The 21,792-nt window shown below is 51.4% G+C and overlaps 1 protein-coding gene across 2 annotated transcripts in view; it reads left to right on the top strand.

Annotated features, from left to right (window-relative positions):
* The window catches only part of LOC137300922 (paired box protein Pax-7), a 132,855-nt gene that overhangs the window by 103,843 nt on the left and 7,220 nt on the right, over positions 1 to 21,792 (top strand). For both annotated transcript variants that reach the window (XM_067970194.1, XM_067970195.1), the window contains exon 8: positions 13,690 to 13,936. In XM_067970194.1, the coding sequence (XP_067826295.1) occupies positions 13,690 to 13,936 (247 nt within the window). The remainder of the gene's footprint in view (positions 1 to 13,689; positions 13,937 to 21,792) is intronic.

Consider the following 21,792-nt stretch of genomic DNA (forward strand, 5'->3'; position numbering starts at 1 on the left):
CTCCCAGGGCAGGTACAGCACGGGTTAGATACAGAGTAAAGTTCCCTCTACACTGTCCCATCAATGTTATTAAGCTCCAGGAGTGCACCCTATGCTCCAATTGTGTGGCAAATTTTCTATTTGCTGCACCTGCTCTGAGTGAGATTGTGGATTTGGTGCTGGATTAAGAGAGCTGGATGAGATGTGGGTTTGGGAGTGAGCACGGAGGGCAGGGAGGAAGGATTGATTGGGAATAAGCTCCTCCGAGTCCCGGCAGGATGATAGATGCATTTCCCCCTCTCTCTCTCTCTCTCTCCCTCCTTCTCTCTCTCTCTCTCTCTCTCTCTCTCTCTCTTCCTCTCTCTCCCTCCTTCTCTCTCTCTCTCTCTCTCTCTCTCCTTCTCTCTCGCTGCAGTAATCGGTCAGGGTGGAGTGCGAGGGGGTACGCAGTGGTTGCACACAGTACTTGGCTGTGTCGGCTGGGTGATGACGTGTTGTGTTGCAGCTCACACGACTACCACATAGAGTGCCGGGCGATCGTATCTCCCCAGGGCTGGACTCAGAGCAGCAGCAAGCTCTGTGTCTGCTTCACTGCATCCGCTGTGCAAAACAACCTGCAAATACAGTCAAGGCAGTGTAATGACTTCCGATTTTCATCGCTCCAGTATTGGCGGCCGTGCTTTCAGCTGCATAGATTTGAAGCTCTGGAGTTCCCTCCCTAAAACTCTCTCCCTCTCTCTCCTCCTTTAAGATGCTCCTTTGACCAAGCTTTTGGTCACCTGTCCTAATATCTCCTTATGTGGCTCGGTGTCAAATTTTGTTTGATAATCGCTCCTGCGAAGCGCCTTGGGACATTTTACTACGTTAAAGGCACTATATAAATGCAAGTTGTTGTTGATCAATCTATCCCTTCTGCTCTCTACTGCCTCAGCACGGTTACACATGGTATGACTCCTCAAAGTGGGCAGGCTGCAGAGTCAGCAACAGATGGGCCCAGCTAGCTTCTCCAGAGGGATTTCCGTTAACATTCTGGAGGACAGTGGGTGCGGAGGGGGTGAGAACAGTGGGTGCCAGCTCAGTGTCACCCAGTGGGTGGAGGTGGGACAGCCCAGTGTGATCTACCAAAGGGTTAAACAGTATTTCAAGAATTCAACTTCCATCAGCAAACTGAAATATTAAAGTGAAGGGATTAAGTTACGTGAAATTAGCCGCATTTGTCAGTCACTGAGACGGGCCTTTAATGCTGCTGAATGTTTGGGATACAATGGGTATCCATTTAATTGCTATCAGGCCTGGTCACAGATTCCATTGTAATCTGACGAGTAAATTAGCTCCCTGTGAATTGCATGCACTTGGTGTCTCCTTTAGCCCCATTTTCCGATTGTTTCTCTCCCTTTAAATAAAAAAGACCCCCCCCCCCAAATCTCTTGGCTTGACCTTGCTGTCTTTCCGATATTCCCTCCGAAGAATTCAGTACTTAAAAAAAATGATTTTTAAACAACTAAATCTGGTTTTGTATCTGGTTTCTTGTGCCCTCTGCCTTGTCCTCCCCTCTCATTCCCCTCACACCCTCCTTCTCCTCTCGATATAGATTACAGGGGCTGACTGATGGAGTGGAGGGCAGGGTTCTGATACTCAGCCTATCAGTGCTGCAAACAGTGTCGCCCCAGGGCTGGCTGCCCTTGTTGCTCTTTGTACTTTGACTCTCTTTCACATTTCATTGAAAGCACTGAGGAGACCCGAAAGATCTCGAGAAACCTCGTTTGGATCCAATAAGTCACTCGGTGAAGTCTATTACTTGTGCCCGCGGGGGGTTTCTGCTAACTCCTAATACTGAGCGGAGAGAGAAAAAAGGAGAGAGAGAGAGAGAGAGAAAAAGCACAGAGGGAACTTTAAACCTTAATCAAAATCATTCGCTAACAGTTGCCAGTCCTTCCCACCACACAGCAGTCAATGATTGCCTCGCACTCCTGAATACAAACCAAAAAAACAGGTTTATTACCAATCGCAGATGGAGTGAGAACGGATTTCAGTGTAACTCAGGGTGAAAATTAAAGTAATTGTATTATAGAGCAACAATGAAAGATAATAAAGGCATCTCCCATTCTCTGTTAATTCAGCATTTTATTAAACCACATCTCTTCATCCCTTACAATCCACGTTTCCTCTCTACCCCCACCCTAGTTTTGTAACTCTTGCTGACAGTCCATGGAGCTTTTCACCCCTCCTCCCTTCCTTAACTCATCCAGCAGACATTTCTCAATTGGGAGAGGGGCCAATTTTCCAAGTTTACATTCTGGGGCAAGCACGTGCCCAAACTCCCGATACCCGCTCCTCACCAGGACTGCCAGCTCAGAAAATTACCCCGCATGTCTTCGGGATATTCAACCATGGGATGCATCGAAGCCAAGCCCAATCCTGTCCTCATCCACCTACCCACACACACACACCTAACGGCAGGAGTCACTAGATGGCGATCAGGGGTAGGAACTCTGGCTGACTCTTCCTTCCCCTAACCCATTGGCACTGAGGCCAATTGAACCCTCTCCCCTTCCCTTTCCCCCTCTTCCCCCCGCCCCCAACCTGTCCCTTGCTGCTCTGGCTGAGATCTGACAGCCATAAATTCCGGGTTACCCCATCCCGCTCTGTACTGGATCGCCCTCAGTCCCTTCACTGCTCATGAAAAGGTTATTGCTTATTATTGTAATACGAGGTAAGAAAAATGCAAAAATCATATTTTGTTTCGGCTTCTTAATAAAAAAAATGTCTGATTCATTTTCACAAAAGAAAAAAGAATTTGCAGGCAGCCTTTCGATGACAGTTGGAGTTAGTACAAAATGTCACTAGGCCGTCCTTCACACCCTCAAACCCAGCGAGAGAGAGAGAGAAAGACTTGTATTTATATAGCGCCTTTCACGACCTCAGGATGTCCCAAAGCACTTTACAGCCAATGAAGTACTTTTGAAGTGTAGTCACTGTTGTAATATAGGAAACACGGTAACCAATTTGCGCACAGCAAGATCCCACAAACTGCCATGAGATAAATGACCAAATAATCTGTTGTAGTGATTTCGTTGAGGAATAAATATTGGCCAGGACACCGGGGACAATGTCTTCAAATACTGCCGTGGGACCATTTACGTCTACCTGAGAGGGCAGACGGGGCCTCGGTTTAACGTCTCATCCAAAAGACGGCACCTCTGACAGTGCAGCACTCCCTCAGTACAGCACTGGGAGCCTGGAGTGGGCAGGTTGCCAGTTAAATCACGTCAAAATGCATCACTGGCAGGAACAAATAAAGTGAGACCTCTCTCTCCCCCCTTGTGACCTCAAACACATGACGATATCAAATGTAACATTGGCAGACACTGCCCCTTTAAATGAGGAGAGTCTCAGTGGGCCTGTTGCTGTTCTAAAGCCTCCTAAAGTAATGGTTAGATGGAGAGCAGTGTGTGATGTTTGCCTGAATCTGGCTGTGTTGGCTCTATAAATCCCCAGACCCTGCCAAGGAGTGAAAGTGTATCTGGGTGGGAATGAGAGGAGCAGAGGCTGCAGCCCCTTGTCACATTGCTGAACAGTGAAGTGATGCCTCACACCACCCATTCACAGCTTGTATTTTAGACAATGTTTTAATAACATCACAGACCAAAAAAAGGCTCTGGAATTTTCTCCCCGGAACAGCAGGCTGATATTCCATGAGAATCGCGAGCCAGTAATGAGTGAATAAAAATTGGATTACTGGAGGTTAAAGGGACACTTTCTTTTGAGATTTTTTGTAGGGTGTCAATTTTCAAACTGTATGGGGACTTTTCGGAAACTTTCATAGATTTTTAAAAAAATTTAATCTAATTTTCCCTCTCCTGAATGTGCTGACCCTCACTAGGGTTCAGATCCCTTCCTCGCTGGTGGGAGGAGTTACTGAGTGATAATATGAGGGAGCTGGATTAACCTCTCCGCCCAGCGCCCTGTGTTACTGACTGTATCTCCACTGATGTTAATCCCTCTCCCTCACACTGTCTCTCAGTAACCCCTCTCCCCCCAGCGCCCTGTGTTACTGACTGTATCTCCACTGATGTTAATCCCTCTCCCTCACACTGTCACTCAGTGACCCCTCTCCCCCAGCGCCCTGTGTTACTGACTGTATCTCGACTGATGTTAATCCCTCTCCCTCACACTGTCACTCAGTAACCCCTCTCCCCCAGCGCTCTGTGTTACTGACTGTATCTCCACTGATGTTAATCCCTCTCCCTCACACTGTCACTCAGTAACCCCTCTCCGCCCAGCGCCCTGTGTTACTGACTGTATCTCCACTGATGTTAATCCCTCTCCCTCACACTGTCACTCAGTAACCCCTCTCCCCCAGCGCCCTGTGTTACTGACTGTATCTCCACTGATGTTAATCCCTCTCCCTCACACTGTCACTCAGTAACCCCTCTCCCCCAGCGCCCTGTGTTACTGACTGTATCTCTACTGATGTTAATCCCTCTCCCTCACACTGTCACTCAGTAACCCCTCTCCCCCAGCGCCCTGTGTTACTGACTGTATCTCCACTGATGTTAATCCCTCTCCCTCACACTGTCACTCAGTAACCCCTCTCCCCCAGCGCCCTGTGTTACTGACTGTATCTCCACTGATGTTAATCCCTCTCCCTCACACTGTCACTCAGTAACCCCTCTCCCCCCAGTGCCCTGTGTTACTGACTGTATCTCTACTGGATGTTAATCCAGCTCCCTCACACTGTCACTCAGTAACCCCTCTCCCCCAGCGCCCTGTGTTACTGACTGTATCTCGACTGATGTTAATCCCTCTCCCTCACACTGTCACTCAGTAACCCCTCTCCCCCCAGCGCCCTGTGTTACTGACTGTATCTCTACTGATGTTAATCCCTCTCCCTCACACTGTCACTCAGTAACCCCTCTCCCCCAGCACCCTGTGTTACTGACTGTATCTCTACTGATGTTAATCCCTCTCCCTCACACTGTCACTCAGTAACCCCTCTCCCCCAGCGCCCTGTGTTACTGACTGTATCTCTACTGATGTTAATCCCTCTCCCTCACACTGTCACTCAGTAACCCCTCTCCCCCAGTGCCCTGCGCTACTGATTCTTTCTTTAGCAGGCTCCTGATGATGAGACTCCCTCTTTAGCAGGAGCCCTTGTAAGTGGAACAGAAAGCTTGTTGTTTAACAGCCAGGGCTGTTTGTGTGGGTTAAGTAATGGTCCCTATGGGATTAACACACCCGGAGGCTGTTGGCTCTGAAGTTGCCAGAATTAATTACTTTTTTTTCTCAAAAAATGACTATCTCCCAGGGAAAGTGTGAGGTGCCCTGAGGGTGTATCGCCTATCTTTCAGTAAGACACTGTGATTTTCCTTACCTCTTGGATTTATCTCAGACACCATCCTCCCCAGCCCGTGGAACAGCCAGTGTCCCAGACAGTGTCCCAGCCCGTGGAACAGCCCATGGAACAGCCAGAGTCCCAGCCAGTGTCCCAGCCCATGGAACAGCCAGTGTCCCAGCCCAAGAAACAGCCCGTGGAACAGCCAGTGTCCCAGCCCGTGGAACAGCCAGTGTCCCAGCCCGTGGAACAGCCAGTGTCCCAGCCCGTGGAACAGCCAGTGTCCCAGCCCGTGGAACAGCCAGTGTCCCAGCCCGTGGAACAGCCAGTGTCCCAGGCAGTGTCCTAGCCCGTGGAACAGCCCATGGAACACCCAGTGCCCCAGACAGTGTCCCAGCCCGTGGAACAGCCAGTGTCCCAGCCCATGGAACAGCCAGTGTCCCAGCCAGTGTCCCAGCCCATGGAACAGCCAGTGTCCCAGCCCATGGAACAGCCAGTGTCCCAGCCAGTGTCCCAGCCCATGGAACAGCCAGTGTCCCAGCCCATGGAACACCCAGTGCCCCAGACAGTGTCCCAGCCCGTGGAACAGCCAGTGTCCCAGCCCGTGGAACAGCCAGTGTCCCAGCCCATGGAACAGCCAGTGTCCCAGCCCGTGGAACAACCCATGGAACGGCCAGTGCCCCAGCCCGTGGAACGGCCAGTGTCCCAGCCCATGGAACAGCCAGTGTCCCAGACAGTGTCCCAGCCCGTGGAACAGCCAGTGTCCCAGCCCGTGGAACAGCCAGTGTCCCAGACAGTGTCCCAGCCCGTGGAGCAGCCAGTGTCCCAGACAGTGTCCCAGCCCGTGGAGCAGCCAGTGTCCCAGACAGTGTCCCAGCCCGTGGAACAGCCAGTGTCCCAGACAGTGTCCCAGCCCGTGGAACAGCCAGTGTCCCAGACAGTGTCCCAGACAGTGTCCCAGCCCGTGGAACAGCCAGTGTCCCAGACAGTGTCCCAGCCCGTGGAACAGCCCGTGGAACAGCCAGTGTCCCAGCCCGTGGAACAGCCAGTGTCCCAGACAGTGTCCCAGCCCGTGGAACAGCCAGTGTCCCAGACAGTGTCCCAGCCCGTGGAACAGCCAGTGTCCCAGGCATAGAAAGTTCTCAGAGCAGAGCCTTCATCCGGGTAGCAACCCAGCTCCATCTACCTCCTGTAATCACTGCAGTCTGTTTAGGATTTCTGAGGAGCCCTGTCAGTCTGTGTGATTGACAGCCTCGCAGCTCAGAGCCCGACTGCCCGCACCCAGTGCTGATCAGATAAAGCATTGCAGATGTTGCCCACTTTCTGATTTCTATTCAGGAACCCTCGACCCCACTGTACGCATTCCCATCGGGGGTGGGGAGGGAACCGAAACATCGCCAAGATGGTTATTTTTAAAGTTTACTTCTCTGACTCGGGACGCTCTGTGTGTAATGGGAACATTAAATTGCACTGACTCGGGACACTCTGTGTGTAATGGGAACATTAACTCGCACTGACTCGGGACACTCTGTGTGTAATGGGAACATTAACTCGCACTGACTCGGGACACTCTGTGTGTAATGGGAACATTAAATTGCACTGACTCGGGACACTCTGTGTGTAATGGGAACATTAACTCGCACTGACTCGGGACACTCTGTGTGTAATGGGAACATTAACTCGCACTGACTCGGGACACTCTGTGTGTAATGATATTATTAATTTGCATTTTGTTCTGAAGCTGGCAGCGGGCTCGTGTTTTGCTCACTTTGATCACTGTGTCGACACTGAGCTCGTGTTTTGCTCACTTTGATCACTGTATCGACACTGAGCTCGTGTTTTGCTCACTTTGATCCCTGTGTCGACACTGAGCTCGTGTTTTGCTCACTTTGATCACTGTATCGACACTGAGCTCGTGTTTTGCTCACTTTGATCCCTGTGTCGACACTGCCACCATGAGGAGAGCCTGTGCTCCATGATGTGGAGATGCCGGTGATGGACTGGGGTTGACAATTGTAAACAATTTTACAACACCAAGTTATAGTCCAAAAATAGTTCCACATTCACCTGAGGAAGGAGGAAGCCTCCGAAAGCTTGTGGATTTTAAAATAAAATTGTTGGACTATAACTTGGTGTTGTAAAATTGTTTACAATTGTGCTCCATGTGACTGTGTTTTAAATATTCTGGAAATGTGAAGTAAAAGGTGAGGATTTGCAGCCACAGTTTGGGGTCAGTGCCAATTGTCTCCATCACACTCCTGTTCAGGATATGGTCCTCACGCACTCACCCTCTCACTCACTCACCCTCTCACTCACTCACCCTCTCACTCACCCTCTCACTCACTCACCCTCTCACTCACTCACCCTCTCACTCACTCACCCTCTCACTCACTCACCCTCTCACTCACTCACCCTCTCACTCACCCTCTCACTCACTCACCCTCTCACTCACTCACCCTCTCACTCACTCACCCTCTCACTCACTCACCCTCTCACTCACTCACCCTCTCACTCACTCACCCTCTCACTCACTCACCCTCTCACTCACTCACCCTCTCACTCACTCACCCTCTCACTCACTCACCCTCTCACTCACTCACCCTCTCACTCACTCACCCCCTCACTCACATCCTCTCACTCACCCTCTCACTCACTCACCCTCTCACTCACTCACCCTCTCACTCACTCACCCTCTCACTCACTCATCCTCTCAATCACCCTCTCACTCACCCTCTAACTCACTCATCCTCTCAATCACCCTCTCACTCACCCTCTCACTCACTCACCCTCCCTCACACCCTCCCTCTCACTCACCCTCTCACTCACTCACCCTCTCACTCACTCACCCTCCCACTCACTCACCCTCTCACTCACTCACTCTCACTCACTCACCCTCTCATTCACTCACCCTCACACTCACTCACCCTCTCACTCACTCACTCTCACTCACTCACCCTCTCACTCACTCACCCTCCCACTCACTCACCCACTCACTCACCCACCCTCTCGCTCACTCACTCACACCCTCTCGCTCACTCACTCACCCACCCTCTCGCTCACTCACCCATCCTCTCGCTCGCTCACTCACCCACCCTCTGGCTCACTCACTCATCCACCCTCTCACTCACTCACCCTCTCACTCACTCACCCTCTCACTCACTCACCCTCTCACTCACTCACCCTCTCACTCACTCACCCCCTCACTCACATCCTCTCACTCACCCTCTCACTCACTCACCCTCTCACTCACTCACCCTCTCACTCACTCACCCTCTCACTCACTCACCCTCTCACTCACTCATCCTCTCAATCACCCTCTCACTCACCCTCTAACTCACTCATCCTCTCAATCACCCTCTCACTCACCCTCTCACTCACTCACCCTCCCTCACACCCTCCCTCTCACTCACCCTCTCACTCACTCACCCTCTCACTCACTCACCCTCCCACTCACTCACCCTCTCACTCACTCACTCTCACTCACTCACCCTCTCATTCACTCACCCTCACACTCACTCACCCTCTCACTCACTCACTCTCACTCACTCACCCTCTCACTCACTCACCCTCCCACTCACTCACCCACTCACTCACCCACCCTCTCGCTCACTCACTCACACCCTCTCGCTCACTCACTCACCCACCCTCTCGCTCACTCACCCATCCTCTCGCTCGCTCACTCACCCACCCTCTGGCTCACTCACTCATCCACCCTCTCACTCACTCACCCATCCTCTCGCTCACTCACTCACCCTCTCACTCACTCACCCATCCTCTCACTCACTCACCCACCCTCTCACTCACTCACTCACCCTCTCACTCACTCACCCACCCTCTCACTCACTCACTCACCCTCTCACTCACTCACCCATCCTCTCACTCACTCATTCACCCTCTCACTCACTCACCCATCCTCTCACTCACTCACCCACGCACTCGCTCACTCACTCACCCACCCTCTCAATCACTCACCCACCCTCTCGCTCACTCACTCACCCACCCTCTCACTCACTCACTCACCCTCTCACTCACTCACTCACCCTCTCACTCACTCACTCACCCACCCTCTCACTCACTCACCCATCCTCTCGCTCACTCACTCACCCTCTCACTCACTCACCCACCCTCTCACTCACTCACCCACCCTCTCACTCACTCACTCATTCACCCTCTCACTCACTCACTCACCCACCCTCTCACTCACTCACCCATCCTCTCGCTCACTCACCCACCCACCCTCTCAATCTCTCACTCACTCACCCTCTCGCTCACTCACTCACCCTCTCACTCACTCACTCACCCTCACTCATTCACCTGCTCACCCTTTCACTCACTCATTCACCCACTCACAATCACTCACTCGCCCACCCTCTCACTCACTCACCCTCTAATTCACTCGCCCACCCTCTCACTCACTCACCCTCTCACTCACTCACTCGCCCACCCTCTCTCACTCACTCACCCTCTAATTCACTCGCCCACCCTCTCACTCACTCACCCTCTCACTCACTCACTCGCCCACCCTCTCTCACTCACTCACCCTCTCATTCACTCTCCCACCCTCTCACTCACTCACCCTCTCACTCACTCACTCGCCCACCCTCTCTCACTCACTCACCCTCTCACTCACTCACCCATCCTCCCACCCACCCACCCTCTCACTCACTCACTCACCCTCTCGCTCACTCACTCACCCTCTCGCTCACTCACTCACCCTCTCACTCACTCACCCACCCCCTGGCTCACTCACTCATCCACCCTCTCAATCACCCACCCACCCTCTCACTCACTCACTCACTCACCCTCTCACTCACTCACCCACCCCCTGGCTCACTCACTCGCCCACCCTCTCACTCACTCACCCACCCACCCTCTCACTCACTCACCCTCTCACTCACTCACCCTCTCGCTCACTCACTCACCCACCCTCTCGCTCATTCACCCACCCTCTCACTCACCCACCCACCCTCTCACTCACTCACCCATCCTCTCGCTCACTCACTCGCCCACCCTCTCGCTCACTCACTCACCCTCTCGCTCACTCACCCACCCACCCTCTCGCTCACTCACCCACCCTCTCACTCACTCACCCTCTCGCTCACTCACCCACCCTCTCACTCACCCACCCTCTCACTCACTCACCCACCCTCTCGCTCACTCACTCACCCACCCTCTCACTCACTCACCCACCCTCTCACTCACTCACCCTCTCGCTCACTCACCCACCCTCTCACTCACTCACCCACCCTCTCACTCACCCACCCTCTCACTCACTCACCCACCCTCTCGCTCACTCACTCACTCACCCACCCTCTCGCTCACTCAATCACCCACCCTCTGGCTCACTCACTCACCCTCTCGCTCACTCACCCACCCTCTCACTCACTCACCCACCCACCCTCTCACTCACTCACTCACCCTCTCGCTCATTCACCCACCCACCCTCTCACTCACTCACCCACCCACCCTCTCACTCACTCACTCACCCTCTCGCTCACTCACCCACCCACCCTCTCACTCACTCACTCACCCTCTCGCTCATTCACCCACCCACCCTCTCGCTCACTCACCCATCCTCTCGCTCACTCACTCACCCACCCTCTCACTCACCCACCCTCTCACTCACTCACCCATCCTCTCGCTCACTCACTCACCCACCCTCTCGCTCACTCAATCACCCACCCTCTCACTCACCCACCCACCCTCTCGCTCACTCACCCACCCTCTCGCTCACTCACCCACCCTCTCGCTCACTCACCCACCCTCTCGCTCACTCACCCACCCTCTCACTCACTCACCCACCCTCTCACTCACCCACCCTCTCACTCACCCACCCTCTCACTCACCCACCCTCTCACTCACTCACCCATCCTCTCGCTCACTCACTCACCCACCCTCTCGCTCACTCACCCACCCTCTCACTCACTCACCCACCCTCTCACTCACTCACCCACCCTCTCACTCACTCACCCACTCATTCACCCTCTCGCTCACTCACTCACCCTCTTGCTCACTCAATCATCCACCTTCTCACTCAATCACCCACCCTCTCACTCATTCACTCACTCACTCACCCTCTCGCTCACTCACTCACCCTCACTCATTCACCTGCTCACCCTTTCACTCACTCATTCACCCACTCACACTCACTCACTCGCCCACCCTCTCACTCACTCACCCTCTAATTCACTCGCCCACCCTCTCACTCACTCACCCTCTCATTCACTCTCCCACCCTCTCACTCACTCACCCTCTCACTCACTCGCCCACCCTCTCTCACTCACCCTCTCATTCACTCGCCCACCCTCTCACTCGCCCACCCTCTCACTCACTCACTCACCCTCTCGCTCACCCAGTCACACTCACTCACTCATTCACTCACCCACCCTCACTCACTCACCCAGCCCTCACCCACTCACTCAATCCTCACCGAATTACAATCTGTTTACAATCATTGCTTTAATTCATGTCAGTAAGTTTCTGAAATCCTTTGCCCATTTGAATCCTCAGAGGATACAGGACACCGCACTCTGCTGTCGTTCAGACCCTCTTACTCTCTCACATTTTATTCATTTATTTTTCACTCTTTGCAGATTAGTTTTCCCTGTTTGCACGATTTAAGTATCTGTGTATAATTTACAGTCCTGAATTTCCTCAAACTTAACTGCTGTTGCACCATCTTAACATCTTCAGAAGAGCAGCCGAAGTTCCATTAACGCATGATTCCACTTACGATGTGGTTCCAGCAGCACAACAGCAGAACGTTAGAGGGAATTCAGGGCCTACGTATTTTTGCATTTGTGTGTTTTTATGTGTTTGTCTGCAATTTGTGTGTAACTCTGGATATCCACGTGTGTGTGTGTGTACATGTGTGTGTGCATGTGTGTGTTTGTGTATACCTGTGCTGTGCGTGTGTAGTTTGTATGTTTTGTCTAATCTGACTATCATGATGTTCTCCTCTGGACTTTTCTCTCTTCTTCTGTCTAAGCTCCAAGTCAGAAAGTAGTATTTAGGTGACGCATCTCTCTCCCTATCCCCACTCTCCCTATCCCCACTCTCCCTATCCCCGCTCTCCCTATCCCCGCTCTCCCTATCCCCGCTCTCCCTATCCCCGCTCTCCCTATCCCCGCTCTCCCTATCCCCGCTCTCCCTATCCCCACTCTCCCTATCCCCACTCTCCCTATCCCCACTCTCCCTATCCCCACTCTCCCTATCCCCACTCTCCCTATCCCCACTCTCCCTATCCCCAATATCCCTATCCCCACTCTCCCTATCCCCACTCTCCCTATCCCCACTCTCCCTATCCCCACTCTCCCTATCCCCACTCTCCCTGTCCCCACTCTCCCTATCCCCACTCTCCCTATCCCCACTCTCCCTATCCCCACTCTCCCTGTCCCCATCCCACCCACTGTCCCTGTCATTCGTGGGATATGAATTCAACCATAGGAGACATCACAGGCCGGTTTCATCCTCTCCTCACCCAAACTCCACACACGAGTCCCTGGATGGTGATCAAGAGCAGTAACCACGGAGCCTGTATATCTGACATGGACACACAACGGCCCACTGGTTGGACAGGGGTGGGGCTACATCTTTTTTTGAAAAACTATGGGTACTGACCTCCCCCTCCCATCCTCCCCCACTCTCACCCCCTCCCCCTCCCTCCCTTCTCTCTCACCTCCTCCCTCCCCTCTCTCTCTCACCCCTCCCCCTCCCTCCCCTCTCTCACCTCCTCTCTCCTCTCTCACACCTCCCTCCCCCTCCCTCCCCTCTCTCTCAACCCCGTCCCCCTCTCTTCCCTTCCCTCCCCCTCTCAACCCCCTCCCTCCTCCTCTCACCCCCTCCCTCTCCCACTCGCCCCCTCCCTCCCCCACTCACCCCCTCCCTCCCCCTCTCGCCCCATCCCTATCCCTCTCACCCCCTCCCTTCCCCTCTCACCCCTTCCTCCCCCTCTCACCCCGCTCTCTCACCCCCTCCCTCCCTCTCCCTCCCCCTCCCTCCCCCTCCCTCCCCCTCTCACCCCCTCCTCCCCCTCTCACCCCCTCTCTCAACCCCTCCCTCCATCTCTCACCCCTCCTCCCCTTTCACCCCTTCCCTCCGTCCTCTCACCCCTCCCTCCCCCTCTCACCCCGTCCCTACCCCTCTCGCCCCCTGCCTTCCCCTCTCACCCCACTCCTACCCCTCTCACCCCCTCCCCCACCCCCTCCCTCTCCCCCCCATCCCCTTCTCAAGCTCCCTCCCTCCCCCTCAACTCCTCCTTCTCCCCTCAACCCCCTCCCCCCTTTTACCCCCCACCCTCCCCCCTCCCTCCCCTCTGGCCCTTGCTTGAAACCCAGTCTTGTATCTCTTCATTAACCTCGCTCTCTCTCACGCAGGTGATGAGTATACTGAGTAACCCTGGCGGAGTCCCTCCTCAGCCACAGCACGACTTCTCCATCTCCCCCCTTCACGGAAGCCTCGACACCTCGAACCCCCTCTCCGCCAGCTGCAGCCAGCGCTCCGACTCCATCAAGGGCGTGGAGAGCCTGCCCAGCTCACAGTCGTACTGCACGCCTGCCTACAGCACATCTGGATACAGCATGGACCCTGTGCCCGGCTACCAGTACACCCAGTATGGACAAAGTAAGCATCGGGTGCCAGTCGACTGGTGGATCAGACAGTGTGTGAACCACACCCTGGGATGGGGAGTCAGTAATGGGCGGGGCGGGGTGGGGGGAGGTGGTGAATGGGAAGTCATTTAACTCATCCCAACGGTGCCCTGTCCCAGTGCAGTACTGAGCCAGAGCCATGCAGAGCACAGAGGCCCAGCTTCCATCCTCTGTCTGGGCAGAGTTAGTCAATCTCAGCCAAATAAAACGGAGCAGGAGGGTCACCACAATTGGCCTCAGTGCCCATGGGTTAGGGAGGGAGGAAAATCCACCAAACACCCTTTCCTTATCACTATCACAAAGTTATGTTAAACTTGTACAGAACCTTGATTAGACCACAATTGGAGTATTGGGCACAGTTCTGGTCTCCATATTATAGAAAGGATATAGAGGCACTGGAGAAGGTGCAAAAAAGATTTAGAAGGATGACATCAAAACTGATGTCATCCTTCTCTAGAAAAGAGAAGACTGAGGGGTGACCTGATCGAGGTCTTTAAGATTATGAAAGGGTTTGATAGGACAGACGTAGAGAAGATGTTTCCACTTGTGGTTGAGTCCAAAACTAGGGGTCATAAATATAAAATATTCACTAATAAATCCAATAGGGAATTCAGAAGAAACCTCTTCACCCAGAGAGTGGTGAGAATGTGGAACTCACTCCCACGGGGAGTAGTTGAGGTGAATAGTGTAGATGGATTTAAGGGGAAGCTGGATAAACACATGAGGGAGAAAGGAGTAGAAGGATATGGGGATAGGGTGAGATGAAGTAGGGAGGGAGGAGGCTCGTGTGGAGCATAAACACCGGGATAGACCAGTTGGGCTGAATGGGTTTCTGTGCCGGAGTTTTGATGTAACTATCAGTGACCTCTGCCGGACAGGACATGTGTGCACATTGAGTGAGGACAGGATCGGGTTTGAGGTGGTGAATCTATTATCAAATTTTCCGTCACAGTCCAGGCTGATGAATGAAGAATTGTTTGTTCGGTGAATTACTGGAGGGCCCAGAAACCAGAGGCACCGTCATCCCAGCCCTGGAGCGAGAATCGGGGAAATGATTTGAACATAAAGCTGGGCTCAATGCTCCAATTGAGTTATTCTGTCCCCGCTCTGTGCCACCAACTCCTGCAGCCACACAACGATTGTTTGAAATATTGAAAAGATCTCGGAATCCAACAGTGAGCAACAACAACAACTTGCATTTATATAGCGCCTTTAACATAGTAAAACGTCCCAGGGTGCTTCACAGGAGCGTAAATCAGACAAAATTTAACACCGAGACACATAAGGAGATATTAGTACAGGTGACCAAAAGCTCATGTGATCAAAGAGGGAGGTTTTAAGGAGAGTATTAAAGGAGGAGAGAGAGGTGGAGAGGTTTAGGGAGGGAATTCCAGAGCTTAGGGCCCAGGCAGCTGAAGGCACGGCCGCCAATGGTGGAGCGATGAAAATCAGGGATGCGCAAGAGGCCAGAATTAGGGGAGCGCAGAGATCTCAGAGGATTGTAGGGCTGGAGGAGGTTACAGAGATAGGGAGGGGCGAGGCCACGGAGCGATTTGAAAAATCTGACTGAGTGAACTTCAATACATCGCAACACATCCGAACTGTTACAACATACAGACTTTGTAATCAATGGGACCTATTAATTTGTGAGCCTGTTCCTGTTAAAGTGAGAAGTGTGTTACATCAGAGAGTGTTACAGTGAGGGGTGAGTTATATCAGAGTGTTACAGTGAGGGGTGTGTTATATCAGAGTGTTACAGTGAGGGGTGTGTTATATCAGAGTGTTACACTGAGGGGTGTGTTATATCAGTGTGTTACAGTGAGGGGTGTGTTATATCAGAGTGTTACACTGAGGGGTGTGTTATATCAGAGTGTTACAGTGAGGGGTGTGTTATATCAGAGTGTTACAGTGAGGGGTGTGTTATATCAGTGTGTTACAGTGAGGGGTGTGTTATATCAGAGTGTTACAGTGAGGGGTGTGTTATATCAGAGAGTGTTACAGTGAGGGGTGTGTTATATCAGAGTGTTACAGTGAGGGGTGAGTTATATCAGTGTGTTACAGTGAGGGGTGTGTTATATCAGAGTGTTACAGTGAGGGGTGTGTTATATCAGAGAGTGTTACAGTGAGGGGTGTGTTATATCAGAGTGTTACAGTGAGGGGTGAGTTATATCAGTGTGTTACAGTGAGGGGTGTGTTATATCAGTGTGTTACAGTGAGGGGTGTGTTATATCAGAGTGTTACAGTGAGGGGTGAGTTATATCAGTGTGTTACAGTGAGGGGTGTGTTATATCAGAGTGTTACAGTGAGGGGTGTGTTATATCAGAGAGTGTTACAGTGAGGGGTGTGTTATATCAGAGTGTTACAGTGAGGGGTGTGTTACATCAGAGTGTTACACTGAGGGGTGTGGGATATCAGAGTGTTACAGTGAGGGGTGTGTTATATCAGAGTGTTACACTGAGGGGTGAGTTATATCAGAGTGTTACACTGAGGGGTGTGGGATATCAGAGAGTGTTACAGTGAGGGGTGAGTTATATCAGAGTGTTACAGTGAGGGGTGTGTTATATCAGAGTGTTACACTGAGGGGTGTGTTATATCAGAGTGTTACAGTGAGGGGTGAGTTATATCAGAGTGTTACAGTGAGGGGTGTGTTATATCAGAGTGTTACAGTGAGGGGTGTGTTATATCAGAGTGTTACAGTGAGGGGTGTGGGGTATATCAGAGTGTTACAGTGAGGGGTGTGTTATATCAGAGTGTTACAGTGAGGGGTGTGTTATATCAGAGAGTGTTACAGTGAGGGGTGTGTTATATCAGAGAGTGTTACAGTGAGGGGTGAGTTATATCAGAGAGTGTTACACTGAGGGGTGTGTTATATCAGAGTGTTACAGTGAGGTGTGTGTTATATCAGAGTGTTACACTGAGGGGTGTGTTATATCAGAGAGTGTTACAGTGAGGGGTGTGTTATATCAGAGTGTTACAGTGAGGGGTGTGTTATATCAGAGTGTTACACTGAGGGGTGTGTTATATCAGAGAGTGTTACAGTGAGGGGTGTGTTATATCAGAGTGTTACAGTGAGGGGTGAGTTATATCAGTGTGTTACAGTGAGGGGTGTGTTATATCAGAGTGTTACAGTGAGGGGTGTGTTATATCAGAGAGTGTTACAGTGAGGGGTGTGTTATATCAGAGTGTTGCAGTGAGGGGTGTGTTACATCAGAGTGTTACAGTGAGGGGTGTGTTACATCAGAGTGTTGCAGTGAGGGGTGAGTTATATCAGTGTGTTACAGTGAGGGGTGTGTTATATCAGAGTGTTACACTGAGGGGTGAGTTATATCAGAGTGTTACACTGAGGGGTGTGGGATATCAGAGAGTGTTACAGTGAGGGGTGAGTTATATCAGAGTGTTACAGTGAGGGGTGTGTTATATCAGAGTGTTACACTGAGGGGTGTGTTATATCAGAGTGTTACAGTGAGGGGTGAGTTATATCAGAGTGTTACACTGAGGGGTGTGTTATATCAGAGTGTTACAGTGAGGGGTGAGTTATATCAGAGTGTTACAGTGAGGGGTGAGTTATATCAGAGTGTTACACTGAGGGGTGTGTTATATCAGAGTGTTACACTGAGGGGTGTGGGATATATCAGAGTGTTACAGTGAGGGGTGTGTTATATCAGAGTGTTACAGTGAGGGGTGTGTTATATCAGAGTGTTACAGTGAGGGGTGTGTTATATCAGAGAGTGTTACAGTGAGGGGTGTGTTATATCAGAGAGTGTTACAGTGAGGGGTGTGTTATATCAGAGTGTTACAGTGAGGGGTGAGTTATATCAGAGAGTGTTACACTGAGGGGTGTGTTATATCAGAGTGTTACAGTGAGGTGTGTGTTATATCAGAGTGTTACACTGAGGGGTGTGTTATATCAGAGTGTTACAGTGAGGGGTGTGTTATATCAGAGTGTTACAGTGAGGGGTGTGTTATATCAGAGTGTTACAGTGAGGGGTGTGTTATATCAGAGTGTTACAGTGAGGGGTGAGTTATATCAGAGAGTGTTACAGTGAGGGGTGTGTTATATCAGAGTGTTACAGTGAGGGGTGAGTTATATCAGAGTGTTACAGTGAGGGGTGTGTTATATCAGAGTGTTACACTGAGGGGTGTGTTATATCAGAGTGTTACAGTGAGGGGTGAGTTATATCAGAGTGTTACACTGAGGTGTGTGTTATATCAGAGTGTTACACTGAGGGGTGTGTTATATCAGAGTGTTACAGTGAGGGGTGAGTTATATCAGAGTGTTACACTGAGGGGTGTGTTATATCAGAGTGTTACACTGAGGGGTGTGTTATATCAGAGTGTTACAGTGAGGGGTGTGTTATATCAGTGTTACAGTGAGGGGTGTGTTATATCAGAGTGTTACAGTGAGGGGTGAGTTATATCAGAGTGTTACACTGAGGGGTGTGTTATATCAGAGTGTTACAGTGAGGGGTGTGTTATATCAGAGTGTTACAGTGAGGGGTGTGTTATATCAGAGTGTTACAGTGAGGGGTGAGTTATAGCGGAGTGTTTATTTGATGTGGGATTGTGGTGTGCTATGGAATGCTGCATGAGGGCACTTTGAAGGGTGATTGTTTGTCAGTCTTCCTGCCTCTTTGCAATGTGTGGGACAGAGAGTGTGAGTGTGGGACAGAGAGTGTGAGTGTGGGACAGAGAGTGTGAGTGTGGGACAGAGAGTGTGAGTGTGGGACAGAGAGTGTGAGTGTGGGACAGAGAGTGTGAGTGTGGGACAGAGAGTGTGAGTGTGGGACAGAGAGTGTGAGTGTGGGACAGAGAGTGTGAGTGTGGGACAGAGAGTGTGAGTGTGGGACAGAGAGTGTGAGTGTGGGACAGAGAGTGAGAGTGTGGGACAGAGAGTGAGAGTGTGGGACAGAGAGTGAAAGTGTGGGACAGAGAGTGAGAGTGTGGGACAGAGAGTGAGAGTGTGGGACAGAGAGTGTGAGTGTGGGACAGAGAGTGTGAGTGTGGGACAGAGAGTGAGAGTGTGGGACAGAGAGTGAGAGTGTGGGACAGAGAGTGTGAGTGTGGGACAGAGAGTGAGAGTGTGGGACAGAGAGTGAGAGAGTGGGACAGAGAGTGAGAGTGTGGGACAGAGAGTGAGAGTGTGGGACAGAGAGTGAGAGTGTGGGACAGAGAGTGAGAGTGTGGGACAGAGAGTGAGAGTGTGGGACAGAGAGTGAGAGTGTGGGACAGAGAGTGTGAGTGTGGGACAGAGAGTGTGAGTGTGGGACAGAGAGTGAGAGTGTGGGACAGAGAGTGAGAGTGTGGGACAGAGAGTGAGAGTGTGGGACAGAGAGTGAAAGTGTGGGACAGAGAGTGAGAGTGTGGGACAGAGAGTGAGAGTGTGGGACAGAGAGTGAGAGTGTGGGACAGAGAGTGAGAGTGTGGGACAGAGAGTGAGAGTGTGGGACAGAGAGTGAGAGAGTGGGACAGAGAGTGAGAGAGTGGGACAGAGAGTGAGAGAGTGGGACAGAGAGTGAGAGAGTGGGACAGAGAGTGAGAGAGTGGGACAGAGAGTGAGAGTGTGGGACAGAGAGTGAGAGTGTGGGACAGAGAGTGAGAGTGTGGGACAGAGAGTGAGAGTGTGGGACAGAGAGTGAGAGAGTGGGACAGAGAGTGAGAGAGTGGGACAGAGAGTGGGACAGAGTGTGGGACAGAGTGTGGGACAGAGTGTGGGACAGAGTGTGGGACAGAGTGTGGGACAGAGTGTGGGACAGAGTGTGGGACAGAGTGTGGGACAGAGTGTGGGACAGAGTGTGGGACAGAGTGTGGGACAGAGTGGGAGTGTGTGAGATCTCCAGGTACAATGCTGAACATTCACTTGAAATAATGACCATTGTTGAATTCACCTCGCATTTCCAATTATTTAAAAGTTTCAGCACAAGAGGACGTTTCCGACAGGTTAGAAGTTAGGTTTTGAATCTGATATGAATTTGATGCTAAAGTTTCCGAGTCGAAACAGACCGAACCCCAGACAACAGGAATGGGAGCAGATAATTGGACGGAGCAGTTGCTGTTTGTGGGCTCGGATGTTAAACTAATAACAGCTTCCTGGTCACACAGCCCTTGTGCTGGATGGGATCAGAGGTTCTTCCTCCTCCCCCCTCACCACCACCACCACCTTGCCTTTCGCTGTCCTGCCCTTCGAGTGTCCTTCCCGACCCCAGCTCGGATTCTCCACGCTCCTTCCGCAGCCGCTCCTAATGTGTTTAGCTCCTGCCGTTAAATTGAAACCTTCTGCAGGAGCAGGCTGGATCAATGGCTGCTTTTCCCTTTCACCAAGCACATGAACCGACCTGTGACCTCCCCACACTTGCCTCTGGGTGTGAATGGACATGTGTAGTTGATATAAATCTCGAATAAATACTGCTATCGTATATTGCCAATAACGAGTGCCCCAGGGTAAGGTGTCAGTCACACCCTTTATGTGCAGCCTGTGCCCAGGCTGAACGCAGCTCAGTTAATTCACTTGTTTAGTTCAGAAGCGCACATGCACTGCAGGCTCGGGCTGGAGTGTGTCCCAAAGCCTGCGACACAGGCCAGGGGTTCTCACGAGTTCACAACCCCCACCCCCCAGGAAAGAAGCTCTTGTACACCTAGCGGGAACCTGAAATCGTGCTGTAGCCTGTAACTCCTTCCAGATCTGTTCATTTCTCTCCCCTCTCTCCTGAAGGTGCTGGCTACACATTTCCACAAACACTGGTCCCTCACCCAGGAGGTCATTCTTCACGTGTCAGGCTGGATTTTATGGTTGGGTTTATTTCAATGCCAGCAGTAGCCTATTTAAAATATCACCAATCAGAAAACCTACACTTGACTGTCAGTGGGGATATTTCATTATGGAGAGCTTCACCACTGAGTCCAATTTCTGTCCTCAACCAATGTCCACACACAAACACACCTCTTCCAACAGGGGTCACTTGTCATTGATCAGCAGCAGGAACCATAGGAACAGGAGGAGGCCATTCAGCCCCTCGAGCCTGTTCCACCATTCAGTGAGATCATGGCTGATCTGTATCTTAACTCCATTTACCCGCCTTTGCTCCATATTCCTTAATACCCTTCCCTAACAAAAGTCTATCGATCTCAGACTTGAAAATTTCAATTGACCCCCAGCATCCTCTGCCTTTTGGGGAGAGAGTTCCAGATTCCCACTCCCCTTTGTGTGGAAAACGTGCTTCCTGATTTCACCCCTGAACGGCCGAGCTCTAATTGTAAGATTGTGCCCCTTTGTTCTGAATTTCCCATCAGAGGAAATAGTTTCTCTGTATCTACTCTATCGAATTCTTTTATCATTTTAAACACCTCGATTAGATCATCCCTCAACCTTCTGAACTCAAGGAAATACAAACCAAGTTTTTGCAACCTGTTCTCATAATTTAATACTCTAAACCCCGGTATCATTCTGGTGAATCTTCACTGTACCCTCTCCAAGGCCAATCTATCCTTCCTGAGGTGCGGTGCCCAGAACTGAATGCAGTAGCTCCAGATGTGGTCTGACCAAAGCTCTATACAGCTGGAGCATCACTTCCTCCCCTCTGTATTCCAGACCCTTTGTGATAAAGGCCAACATTCCATTAGCCTTTTTTATTACTATTTGTACCTGTACCTTAGCTTTTAGTGATTTGTGCACCTGGACACCCAAATCCCTTTGCTCCTCCACAGCTCCTGGTGTCTCACCATTAAGAAAATATTCCGATTTGTCCTTTCTTGGATCCAAAGTGGATAACCTCTCACATCCCAACATTGAACTCCATCTGCTATAGTTTTGCCCACTCACTTAGTCCGTCTATG

The sequence above is a fragment of the Heptranchias perlo genome, chromosome 32 (assembly GCF_035084215.1).
Source record: "Heptranchias perlo isolate sHepPer1 chromosome 32, sHepPer1.hap1, whole genome shotgun sequence".
NCBI classification, from domain to species: domain Eukaryota; kingdom Metazoa; phylum Chordata; class Chondrichthyes; order Hexanchiformes; family Hexanchidae; genus Heptranchias; species Heptranchias perlo.